This window comes from Mobula hypostoma, chromosome 7 (assembly GCF_963921235.1).
Source record: "Mobula hypostoma chromosome 7, sMobHyp1.1, whole genome shotgun sequence".
Lineage (NCBI taxonomy): Eukaryota > Metazoa > Chordata > Chondrichthyes > Myliobatiformes > Myliobatidae > Mobula > Mobula hypostoma.
Genome location: NC_086103.1, coordinates 169,516,633 through 169,530,022, shown reverse-complemented (window position 1 = coordinate 169,530,022; position 13,390 = coordinate 169,516,633). Strand labels below are relative to the sequence as shown.

Sequence of the window (13,390 nt, the reverse complement as noted above, 5' to 3'; positions counted from 1 at the left end):
GTCTGGCCCGGCACCTAGTTCATCGAACAAACATCGGGTTCAGTTGCTTCAGTGCGCGCTGGGCCTGGACCCTGTCACCTCGATTCGGCCTGCACCCAACCTTTCCGATTCAGCCTGCCACTTAAATCAATCGAACCTCGGGTCTTCCTCGCTCTTGGCGAAGGGCCCATTGCCTCACCTCGGTTTTGCCACTTCGCGTTGTCTCCAAGTTCAAAGGGAGGTTACAGACTATTGCTTGCAATGGTCGTTTGCCAGAAAAATAGTCAGTAACAAAGTATTTAGTTGTTTCCCTGTTTCGTAAGCCACCAGCCAGAAGTCGCTGAGATTCACCAGTGCCAACTTACACCAAAAGATGCTGATCATGCTGATAGAGCATGAGAAAATAGGTCACTGGGAAATAAAGTGGGTGAAGGGATTGATCTGAGATCTAGCAGAAACTCATTGAGGCAAATGGCCTCATTCAATGTCATAAGAGAATATGAGATAAACGTTTGCTTCAAAACTCTGAAATTACAGGTTAAATGACTCACTGCCTGCTTGTACTTTATCAAGAGATGACTTCTTTAAATGTACACTCAGTGGCCACTTTATTAGGTGCACTTGTACTCCTGCTCGTTAATGCAAATATTGAATCAGCCAATCATCTGGCAGAGACTCAATGCATAAAAGCATGCAGACCTGGCCAAGAGGTTCAGTTGTGGCGGTAATGCACCATTAAGCTGGATGCTAACCGCCGTAAAACAAGATACAGACAGACAAGAGGTTCAGTTGTTGTTCAAATCAAACATCAGAATAGGGAAGAAATGTTAGTTAAGTGACCTTGACTGTGAAATGATTGTTGGTGCCAGACAGGGAGGTTTGAGTATCTCAGAAACTGCTGATCTCCTGGGATTTTCCTGAACAACAGAGTTTATACAGAGTGGTGCGTGAAACAAAGAAACATCCAGTTCTGTGGGCGAAAACACTTTGTTAATGAGAAAGTTGTGGGAGAATGGCCAGACTGCTTTAAACTAGCGTTAACTCAAATAACCACACATTACAACAGTGGTGTGCAGAACAGCATCTCTGAATGCACAACATGTCAAACCTTGAAGTGGATGGGCTACAGCAGCAGAAGACCACAAACATATAATCAGTGGCCACTTTATTAGGTACAGGAGGTACCTGATAAGAGTGACAACAAAGTGCAAGTCGAGCAAGGGATTGATCTTAGAACTAGCAGAAAAACATTGGGCCATCTTTGTCATAAGAGAATAGGAGATAAACATTTGCTTCAAAGTTCTGAATTTGCAGGTTATATGACTCACTGCCTACTTGTACTTTATTAAGAGATGATTGCTTCAGAAATGCAGCATGACACGGTGTAGTTCTTAGTGTTTGTAGCAAGATCACATTGTCAGCAATTGCATGCTTTCAAACTCTCCCAATTTTGTTAGTGGGTGATAAACTACAATAATAAATGAATATTTCCCTGTACCTGTGTCCAGTGGAGGAATATGAATCTCAAAGCAATAATTTCTGCATTTCACTATCATTCATTGTCCAAGACACATTTACAGGATTTCCTGACTGATAATCCACTGCCAAAGTCCAAGCGTTAAACATAAGGAAGTCTGAAAGCTAAGCACTAGGTCTAAATAGATCATCATCCCTACTTAATCTATTAGGATACTAAAAAAGCATGCACACAATCAAATCAGTGCTGATTAAATCAACATGTGTGAACAAGTGGGCATGTGAAAGTATTTTGGTCCAAAGTTTATTGTGTTTTCTAATGTGATAAACCATGAAAGGTTTGGCCAGCAAATTGCATGACATCACATTAACCGCCTGGGCGCTTAATGAGACACACAGGTTCCAATATAAACATGTCTCAGGCTACGCGTACACTGTCACAGACTGGCAGCACATTGATGTCAATCAATGGTGCAATTTCATGACACCGGACCATAACTGATCCATTTACCACTGGGTTAAGTTCTCTTTTCCTTTTGAATAAAGTTAGCAAGCCTCTTCTCAAACTTATCAAACCCCAGTTCCTCTAATGATGTGCAGTGAGCTAAAGGACTTCTTTGGCACAAATGTTAAGAGCATTGTCTGCTGCCTCTTCCCTTCACCCCAGGCCATTAGGCCAACATTTTACTGTTGTTCCTCCCACCTCCCCAACACCTGTCCTGAACTCATTCAGCTCCCCTTTTCCAGGAGACCCTCCCATTCACTCAACATTATTCCCACTACATACCTTTCACTTGACTTCATTCCTGTCCAAAGTTCAAAGTTCAAAGTAAATTTATTATCAAAGTATATATATGTCACTTTATACAACTCTGAGATTCATTTTTTGAAGGCATACTCAATAAATCCAATAACCACAATGTAAAACTCTACCAACAGGGTTGACAAAAGGTAACAAACTGTGCAAATACAAAAAGAAAGAAAATAAGTAATAATAAAAATAATAATAATAATAAGCAATACATATTAAGAACGTGAGAGAAGAGTCCTTGAAAGTAAGTCCATAGTTTGTAGAAACATTTCAATGATGGGGTGAGTGAAGTTATCCCCTCTGGTTCAAGAGCCTGATGGTTGAGGGGTAATAACTGTTCCTGAACCTGGTGGTGTGAGTCCTGAGGCTCTTGTACCTTCATCATTGTAGCAGTAAGCAGAGAGCATGACCTGGATAATGGGGGTCTCTGCCATGGATGCTCCCTTCCCACTACAGTGCTCTGTATATTTGTGCTCAATGGTGGGGAAGGCTTTACCCATGAGGGACTGGGCTGGTATCCACTACTTTCTGTAGGATTCTCCCCTGAGTTAACTGAAATTGCCGTGTAACCTCATTGTTAAGTATTATTGTAGAACACTGTCCACTTTCCCTTAAAAAAAGTGACTAGTTTGTACCATGTGCAGATCTTTCGTGCATATGTTGAGGCTGAGGTGAGTAAATAATGTCACAGTCTTGTCTCCATTTTGCTGAGTAGCAGTGTGAGTTTCTGATCACTAAATTGCCTAACTTTACAGTGACTTCCTCAGACAGTGTCCCACTCTCCCTCAAAATTATCATCATCACTGTTTGATTTGAAAATCCCCTCAGTCCTCGCAAACAATTACCTCTTCTGTTAGGGTCGACGGTCGAAGCCCTGAGTCTGCAAGTCTGGGAGTTCACTGGGGTAGTTGGAAGCGTGGTGTCTGCAAGTCTGTGAGGTTGGAGGCCCGGAGGTGGCCTGTCGTAGAGCTGGAGGACTGTCTGTATGTGTGAGTGGGTGGGTAGGGAGGATGTGAAGGTGTGATTACATTTTTGTAATGTGTGAATACTGAGGCAAGAATGGACTTTCTTAGTTTTAGACACGTCATTTGTTATTTTGGTAAGGGTCACTTTAGTAGTGTGGTGGGACCAAAACCTGGTTGGAGAGGATCAGACACATAGTTCCACAAAATATTTGACTAAAAATATTTAAGCCTTATTTAAGTTATGATTACCCCCAATAAAAAAACAATAAAATTCAATACTTTATTAAAATCTTACTCAAAGACAAAGTTTTTATTCCAGATACTAACTATCTGAAAAATAGGACATGAGGTATAGTTTAGACTTTAGGATTTATTTCTATTCAGTGCAGCCAGAACCAGCCAGACCACCTGAACAAATTGGATGGCTCTTTGAAAAAGCCAATACAGCACAATAGGCCAAATGACCTCCTTCTAAGAAGCATCTATTTGAGAACAGAACAGGCAAGAAGAGACTACAGTAAATAGTTCTATATTAGTGAATTCTACAACTTGTAAAGATGAACATATCTTATTCACAACAAATTGATTTTCGCATTTTTATGCATGTAGGATATTTAAACAAATAACTAAGGTGGAAATACAGCGTTGAACAGAATACTATATTTTCATCCAAGATAATCCTCCATCGTACTCCGGGGACTCTTCGGTTATACTCTGGCTGCATCATACGCCAAGCATTTCCATGTACTCCCGTTCCTCCTGCAAATCTACAAGAAAAGGAAAGTATTAAAATTACATGATGCAATGGTTTAACGATTTTAACATGACATTTTTTTGATTGATGGGAAGAAAGTGCTTCCACTAGTAGAAATCAGTAACCTGAGAACTTAGGTTTAAGTTAATTGCCAAAATAAAAACCAGAGCTGAGATACTGTATGGAGATTTTTTATTTGTTATATAACATTTAGAGTCATAGAGCACAACTGCACAGAAACAGGCCTTTTGGCCCATCCAGTCCATGCTGAAGTATTATTGTGCCTTGTGCCATCGAACCACACCTGGACTGAAGCCCTCTATATACTTGGCATATATGTACTTATCCAAAGTTCTCTTGTGTTGCAGTCAACCATGAATCCACCACTTCCACTGGCAGCTTGATCCACATTCACTCCACCCTCCAAGTGAAGAAGCTCTCCCTCAGGTTCTTCTTAAATATTTCACCATTCAGCCTTAAGACATGACCTGTGGTACTCGTCTCACCCAAACTCAGTGGGAAAATATCTGCCTGCATTTACCCTGTCTATACCCCTCATAATTTTGTGTACCTCTATCAAATCTCCTATGGCTAAGGGAATAAGCATTTAACTCGGGTCCTCAAGTCTAGGTAACATTGTTGTACATTTTTTCTGTATTCCTTCAATCTTATTTACATTTTTCCTGAAGGTAGGAGACCAGGATTCCACACATTACTCCAAATTTGGCCTCACCAACATTTTATACAACTTCAACAAAACATGCCAACTCCTACACTCAATGATCTGAATTATCAAGGCCAATGTGCCAAAAGCTCTCTTGTTTGGAATTCTCTCAGGAATTGGACATCCAATTGAAAAGGGGAAAGATGCAAAGCTCTGTGGAAAGAGCTGGAACATGGGGTAAATTGTATCGCACTCTTAAGGTGAAAGGCCAAGTGGGCTTTTAGTGTGCTAGAGAAGATCACAACATTCAGCACAACCACGAGTCTACTATTCACACCTCTGAATTTAAAAGCCATTCCTCGGAATCAGGCCCGAAATTTGTTAACCTTGCAGCAGCAGTACAATGATAATATAAAGAAAAAAAACTGTGAATCACTGTCTATATATAGAAGCTGTTCCTGAATCATTGAGTGTGTGCCTTCAGCCTTCTGTACCTCCTTTCTGAAGGTAACAACCAGAAGAGGGCTTGTCCTGGGCACTGGGGGTTTACACTGTCACAATCCTGAGATCACAACCCTAGAGGTAACCGTTCCTTAACTTAGCACCTAATTCCCTGAACTCACTTTGCAGGACCTCATCATCCCTCCTACCCATGTCATTGGTACTGATGTGGGCCACGACCTCTGGCTGCTCACCCTTCCACTTTAGAACGCTGTTTTCTCGATCTGAGATGTCCCTGACCCTACTGCCTGTGAGGCAACAAAGCATCTGGGAATCTCATTCTGATCTACAGAACCTCCTTTCTGTTCCCCTAACCAATGAATCCCTTATCCCTACTGCTCGCCTCTCCACCCCCTTTCCCTTCTGAGCCACAGAGCCAGACTCAGTACCAGAAACCTGACCACTGTGGCTTTCCTCTGCTAGGTCATCCCCTCAACAGTATCCAAAGTGGCATACCTGTTGTTGAAGGGAACAGCAACAAGGGTACTCTGCACTGGATGCCTATCCCCTTTCCTCCTCCTGACGGTCACCCGGTTATCCGTGTCCTGCACCTTGGGTGTAACTACCTCAGTATAAATCCTTTCTATCAACCCCTCAGCCTCCCAAATGACCCAGAGTTCATCCAGTTCCAGCTCCAACTCCTTACCACAGTCTGCTAGAAGCTGCTGCTGGATGCACTTCTTGCAGCTGTAGTGGTCAGGGACACTGGAGGTCTCCCTACCTTCCCACATCCTGCAAGATGAGCATTCCGGTTTCCTGTCTGGCATCCCCACTGCTCTAAGTATGCAATAAGAAAGAATAAATAATGAGAAAAATCTACATACGGCCTCCAGCTCTCCCCCATAGAAGCCTCGCCTCAGCCTCAACTCCCCATTCCAACACTGGTCCACCCACACAATGGTTACTCCCACAATGGCTTCTGCACTTAAACCTAAATTATTTTTATTGGGCCTTGCAGGTGCCTAATTATGCATGATTAAATGTCTCCACAGAAACTGTGGTGTGCAAATTGTATTGACTGTCCATGCACACTTCTTTTAAATTCCTAACATGTTAGTTACGTGCCTGCAGGCTCCTGTATCTCCTCCTTGAATGTAGCAATGAGTAGAGGACATGTCCTGGGTGATGGGCATCCTTAATGATGGATGCTGCCTTTTGAAGATGTCCTCGACATTGGGGAAGCTGGCGCCCATGATGGAGATGGTTGAGTATACAACCTTGTACAGCTTTTTCCTGTCCTGTGCAGTGGCCCATCCATACCAGACAGTGTTGCAACCACTCTGCATGGTACATCTGTAGAAATTTACAAGAGTCATTCATAACATACTGAGTCTCCTCAAGCTCCTAATGAAATATAACCACAATATTTTGGGTCCGAGATAGATTTTCAGAGATGTTGACACCCAAAATTTTCCACTGCTGATCCCTCAATGAGGACTGATGTGTGTTCCCTCAAATTCCCCTTCCCGAAGTCCACAATCAATTCCTTAGAATTACTGGCATTGAATGCAAAAGGTTGTTTTTGTAATGCCACTCAACCAGCCAATCAACCTCACTCCTGTCCTTTGAATGTTTTTACAAATGGCAAATACATTTCAGGGCTGGCTGTACAGGAAGCAAGGTGTGAGGATGTAGAAGGTTCAGTTAATGATAAACTCAGTAAATTCTTTGAGTTTTATTTCTTCCTTTGCTGGGTTTTATTTCCTAGAATGAAATTGAAATAAGAGCTTTGTTCAGGAAAGTTTAACGCTAATGCACTTAAGATGAAAATCACACCCATTGCCTTTGACTGGGAATCTAATAAAGTGTCCAGTGAACACAAGCGAAATGCTGGAGGAAATCAGCAGGCCAGGCAGCATCTATGGAAAAGAGTAAACAGTCGACAATTCAGGCCTAGACCCTTGTCCAACGAAGTTAATTTGCTGCTTTGTGATTGGGGGTTGTTGAAAAAACATCTAAAGAACAGGAAGATTCATTAAGGAGCAATTCAGTAAGACAAAAGAATTGATTCTGGACTTCAGAAAGAGTAAAACGAGGGAAAACACACCAGTCTTCATCGAGATAGCAGAAGTGGAAAGGGTGACTAATTTCAAGTTCCTGAGTGCAAACACCTCTGAGGATATAAGCCCAACATATTGATACAGTTACAAAAAAGGCACAACAGTGGCTATATTTCATCTGGACTTTAAGGAGATTTGGTATGTCACAAAAGACACTCAAGTTTCTGCAGATATACCATGGAATGCATGCTAACTGTCTGGTATAGGGGTGGGGGGGGGGCGGCACTGCACAGGATCAAAATAAGCCACGGAAAGTTGTAAGCTCAGTCAGCTCCATCATGGGCACTAGTCTCCCCAGCATGCAGGACATCATTAAGAAACCCCATCACTCAAGACATGCCCTCTTCTCGTTGCTACCATCAGGTAGGAGATACAGGAGCCAGAAGGCACATACTAAATGATTCAGGAATAGTTCTTTCCCCTCTGCCATCAGATTTCCACTAGCCATTGAACTCATGAACACTCCTTTACTTTTTTTCTGTTTTTACACTACTTATTTAACATTTTTCATATATTTTACTGCAATTTACAGTTTTTATTATTATGTATTGTTATCTACCGCTGCCGCGTAACGACGAATTTCACGATATATGCCAGTGATATTAAACCTGATTCTGATTCTGCACGGCCTGTTTGCATTTCACCACATCCATTAGGATCCTTACTGAACACAAGGATCGCTCCTGTGAAATGTTCTTTTTTCTCAATGCTTTCTTCCAGCAATGACGTGTTCTGCTGCTGTTAGAGAATATACTTCTTTTCGCTGTCACTTATTGAGAGTTGGCAGTCAAAATCAAAGTAAGATTTATTATCTATTCACATACTGTATATATTACCATATACTACCTTGAGATTCATTTTCTTGCAGACTTTTGCAGGAAAATAAAGACAATAGAATTCAAGAAAAACTATACATTACTAAAGACTGACAACAACCCATGAGCAAAGAAGACAAATTGTGCAAATAAAAAAGGGCATATAAGTTGTAGAGAGTTCTTGAAAGTGAGTCAGTTCAGGGTTGTGGTAAGTGAAGTTACCTACACTGGTTTAGGAGCTGGTTTTGATGTTTGCAGGGTAATTACTGTTCCTGAAACTGGTATAGTTTGTTGTAAAACGTAGATATCATTGTGTAAGTGAAGAGTCCACTATCATTTTCTGGATGTGCCATCCAGGGAGACCAGAAACAAAACCACTGCCTCGTTCATTTCTAAGTCACCCTCTGTCGTGTCTCCCAATATTGAAAACTGTGTTGAAGAAGGCTTTTGGTACACTGCAACACACACAAACTGCTGGAGGAACTCAGCAGGTCAGGCAGGATCTTTGGAAATGAACAAACAGTCGACATTTTGGGCCGAGCCCCTTCTTCGAGACTGGAAAGGAAGGGGAAATTGCCATGATAAGGTAGGAGGAGGGGAAGGAAGATAGCTAGAAGGTGGATAGGAAAGGCCTGGAGAGGAAGGAATCTGACAGGAGAGGAGAGTGTACTATACGAGAAAGGGAGGGAGGAGGGGCACCGGGGAGATGATAGGCAAGCAAAAAGAGGTAAGGGGCCAGAGTTGGGAAACAAAGGGGGGGGGGGACTTTTTTTTAACCATAAGGAGAAATCGATATTCATGCCATTAGGTTGAAGGCTACCCAGACAGAATATAAGGTGTTGCTCCTCTGCCTTGAGGATGGCCTCATTGTGGACAAAAGGAGGCCATGTCAGCATTGAAATGGCAATCAGAATTAAAATGTTTTGGCCACCAGGAAGTTTTGCTTTTAGCAGGTGAAACGGGTGCGCTCAGAGAGGCGGTCCCCAATTTACCAATGTAGAGAAGGCTGCATGTGGTGCACCGGACACAATTATCATCCTCACCAGATTCAATGGTGAAGTGTTGCCTCACCTAGAAGGACTGTTTGGGTCCCTGAGTGGCGGTGAAGGAAGAGATGAATGTGCAGTTGGAGCACTTTGGCCGGCCTTCATCAGTCAGGGCATCAAGTTCAGGAGTTGCGACAGTATATTGAATTGTACAAAATGTTGGTGAAAACGCATTTGGGAGTTTTGTATGCAGTTTGTCCAGCCTGTTGTAGAAAAGAGTCATTTAGCTGGAAAGAATGCAAAACAGATTTAGGACTTAAGGGCCTGAGTCGTAGGGAGAAGTTGAGCAGGTGGAGATTTAATATATAAAATCATGAGATTTTATGCATACAGTATTTTTCAGGGAAAGGCATAGGCTTAAAGTGAGAGGATACAATACTGCTGTACTACTCTGGGACAATATTCTATCTCAGTTGCTGGAATCTTGTAACAAGATCATACTGAGGAAATACTTCCACAAATAATTACCAGCAGTTCGAAAAGCAGCTGTCACCACCTCTACAGTACTATTAAGGATGAGCAGTTAATACTGGACTCAGTAATGATGCTTATCTCTGTTGAAGGAACTTTCAGACAAGCTGTGAGCCACTTTTGCCCAATTGCCTCTTTGTCTGACCTGCTGTGCATTTTCAGGTTTTTTTTCTGCAAGGAATATTATCCTTTCTTATAAGAGGCAATATTGGAAAAACATTATATGTATAAAAGGTGGTTAGAAGCTGGAAATAACACTTGGATCACAGCATTACAGGGAGCTCCCATACTGATACAATTCATTATAACAATGAATATTGACATGCTTTGTGCACTAAGGCAGACACAGTCAAGGTGAGGAAATTGAAGTCAACTACTATTGCAGCCCTATTGTTCTTACAGCTGCCTGTGATCTCCCTATATATTTGCTCCTGTAATTCCTGTAAACTATTGGGGAGGGGTGGGGGGGGCGTAAAATACAATTCCATCAGAGTGATCACCCCTTTCTTATTTCACAAATGTAGCTCCAACGGACGATTCCCCAAGTACGTCAAAGTTCAAAGTAAATGTATTATCCAAATACATATATGTCACCATATACTACCCTGAGATTTTTTTTCAGGCATTCACAGTAGACAAAGAAATATAATAGAATCAATGAAAGACACACATAAATAAAGACAGACAAACAACCAATGTACAAAAGAAAACAATCTGCGCAAATACAAAAATAAAGAAAGAAAGAAAACAAGAAGGAAAGAAAGAATGAGGATATGAGATGAAGAGTCCTTGAAAGTGAGTCCATGGGTTGTGGAATCAGTCCAGTGTTGAGATGAGTGAAGTTATCCATACTCAATAAGGAGCCTGATCACTGAGGGTAATAACTGTTTCTGAACCTGGTGGTGTGGAACCTAAGGCTTCTGTACCTCCTTCTCAATGATAGCCGTGAGAAGAGAACATGGTCTGGATGGTGGGAGATCCTTCATGATGGACGCTGCTTTCTTGTGGCAGAGGTCCCTGTAGATGTGCTCAAAGGCGGGGAGGGTTTTGCCTGTGATGAACTGAGCTGCATCCATCACTTTTTGTAGCCTTTCCCATTCCTGGGCACTGGTGTCTCCATACCAGGTTGTGATGCAACCAGTCAGGATACTCTCCACTGTGCATCTATAGAAAGTTTTAAATGACATGCCAAATCTGTGCAAACTTCTAAGAACGTTAGAGGTGCTGCTGCGCCTTCTGTGTAATGGCCCTTACTAGGCATATTCTCCCCAGCTTTGCCTAATCAAAAACACAACTCTCCTTCTCTCTAAGCCCATCTCTATCATGCCTGTACTCAGTACTGATTCCCTATTAGTTTACTAATAAAGCAAGATTTAAAAATTCTTAGCTTTGTTTTTGGAGCCCCTCTGAATTGGCCCTCCTTTCTCTATAATATCTTCCAACCCATAATGCTTCGATAATGCTCGTGATCAACTCTGAACTTGGACGAAGCAATATTGGAAAAACTACATGTAGAAAGAGGGTTGGAAGATGTTAGTAACTCAGCTACCAGCTCTCCATTGCTGGGAGTTCTCATACTGATACAATTCATAATAAAACATAAAAATCGATGATTGAAAAATTAAATTTATCGGCCCAACACTGGCTGGTGTGCAGTGTAGGCATCCTAACAAAAACAAATTAAATATAATCTGATTGATCCTCTGAACAAAAACATGAAATTTGTAAGTTATCGGGCAATTATAAACAAAAAAACAAGGCAAGCAAGCAACAAAGTGCCTTGATATGTGAACTTAAAATTGAGGCCCAATTGAATTTATTTTATTTATTTTTAGGAGCCAGGGCTTGAATCTTGGAGTAATAAAGACAACAGCTTCTGGGCTAAATTAATCAGATGTGTTAGTAACTGTTGATCAGGTTTAAGGAATAAACTGAAGGACTTTTTTCTGGATGAGCCCAATCAATCAGAGAATCAGTCCATGCACCAAAGGCACATGGATTTCTGAACGATCTCAAGGAGCACTTGCACATTATAGAAGGGAAAATACTTGCAGGTAAAATCAGTTTAATCAAAGAAATTTGTGAATTGAAAATGTTTAGTTCATTCATAGAACCTGTTTTCTCTGTTTATTTATTTATTTATCTATTTAGAAATACAGCACGGTAACAGGTCTCTCTAGCCCAATGAGCCAATGCCTCCCTTTTACACCCATGTCACCAAATGACTTTTGGAATATGGGAGGAAACCAGAGCATCTGGAGGAGAATGGGGAGAATGTACAAACTCCTTAGAAACAGCGGCAACAATTGAACTCAGGTCACTTTTGGTGAATTGGAGAACTTCCATCACTTTTTTGGAAAGCTATAGTGTTGAATCCCATGCCAGGGGTTTAAGCTCATTATCACATGTAGTGTCAGAAACTTTCCGATAGAATCTGGTAAAGAGATAATGGCACAGAATTTCCACGTATTCTGGCCCATGTTCCTCCCATCCAACATAGATAATATGCCCATGCATCTTCTTTCCAAATTTTGTAAACAAAATTATGAGGGGTTTAGATAGGGTTAATGCAAGCAGGGTTTCAGGATTTTTCCACTGAGGTTGGGTGAGACGAGAGCTAGAGGTCATAGGTTAAGGCTGAAAGGTGAAATATTTAAGGGAAACCTGAGGGAGAACTTCTTCACTTAGAGGGTGGTGACAGTGTGGAACGAGCTGCCAGCAGAAGTAGCGGGTGCGGGTCGATTGCAACATTTAAGTGAAGGTTGGATAAGTACGTGGATGGGACGGATATGGAGGGCAATGATCCAGGGCTATGAGTAGACAGAATAATAGTTCAGCATGGACTTGATGGGCTGAAGGGCCTGTTTTTGTACTGTAGTGCCTTGTGAATCTATGAATCTATGACTCTACTTGCGTACTCCCCATAAGGTCACCTGCTGGATAACCAGTTACTCTGTTCTCAACGTAGCCAGGTTTCAATATAACATGACTAGGACCAAAACCTGATGAGGCCAAATTGTTCACTGCAGTAAAATACAAATAAAATGTTTACGGCATCTAGTAGACAGGTGGAATTTCTTTTAAGAAAGGAGAGTAAAGTTAGAAAATTGGATATCAGAGAATGAGTCTGAAAATTGAGAAATTTGGATAAGGAGGGAAAGGATTGAGAGGAATGGTGAGAACGAAACAGTTAATCAAAAAGAGGAAAATCCCAAACACTTTGATGCTCGAGTCTGCACTCTATCAAACAGTCCAATAAAAGCCATTAACTAAGATGTACATTTATTTCAACAATCAAATGCAACATTATATATTGTTTATTTGGCTCTTAGAAAATAGAACAGCACAACACAGTATAGGCAATTCAGTCCACTTTGTTATGCTGATCTTTACACCTTCTCTAAGATCAATCCAACTCTTCCTCTATATAGCCCTCCATTTTACTATTGTCTATGTGCTTATCGAAGAGTTACTTAAATGTCCCTAATTATCTGTCTCTACCACCACCACTGGCAGCACATTCCACACATCTTACCTCTGATCTCCCCGCTAAGCTTTCCTCTAATCACCTTTAAATTATGCCCCCTCATATTAGTCATTTCTGCCCTGGAAAAAAGTCTCTGACAGTCCACTCGATCTATGCCTCTTATCATCTTGTACACCTCTATCAAGTCACATCCCTCTCATCCTCTTTTGCTCCAAAGAGAAAAGTCCCATCTCACTCAACTTACTTCCATAGGATATGCTTTCTAATTCAGGCAGATTCCTGGTAAAACTTTGCCCCTTCCACATCCTTCCTATAATGAGGTGACCAAAATTGAACACAATACTTCAAGTGTGATCTAACC

General features: G+C 41.4%; 1 protein-coding gene across 1 annotated transcript in view; it reads right to left on the bottom strand.

The window, feature by feature from the left end:
- Nucleotides 1–1,537: 1,537 nt before the first annotated feature.
- LOC134349753 (SH2 domain-containing protein 1A-like) overlaps nucleotides 1,538–13,390 on the bottom strand; it is a 105,212-nt gene continuing 93,359 nt past the window's right edge. The window contains exon 4 of the mRNA XM_063054568.1: nucleotides 1,538–3,998. Within this exon, the coding sequence (XP_062910638.1) occupies nucleotides 3,955–3,998 (44 nt within the window). The 3' untranslated portion in view covers nucleotides 1,538–3,954. The remainder of the gene's footprint in view (nucleotides 3,999–13,390) is intronic.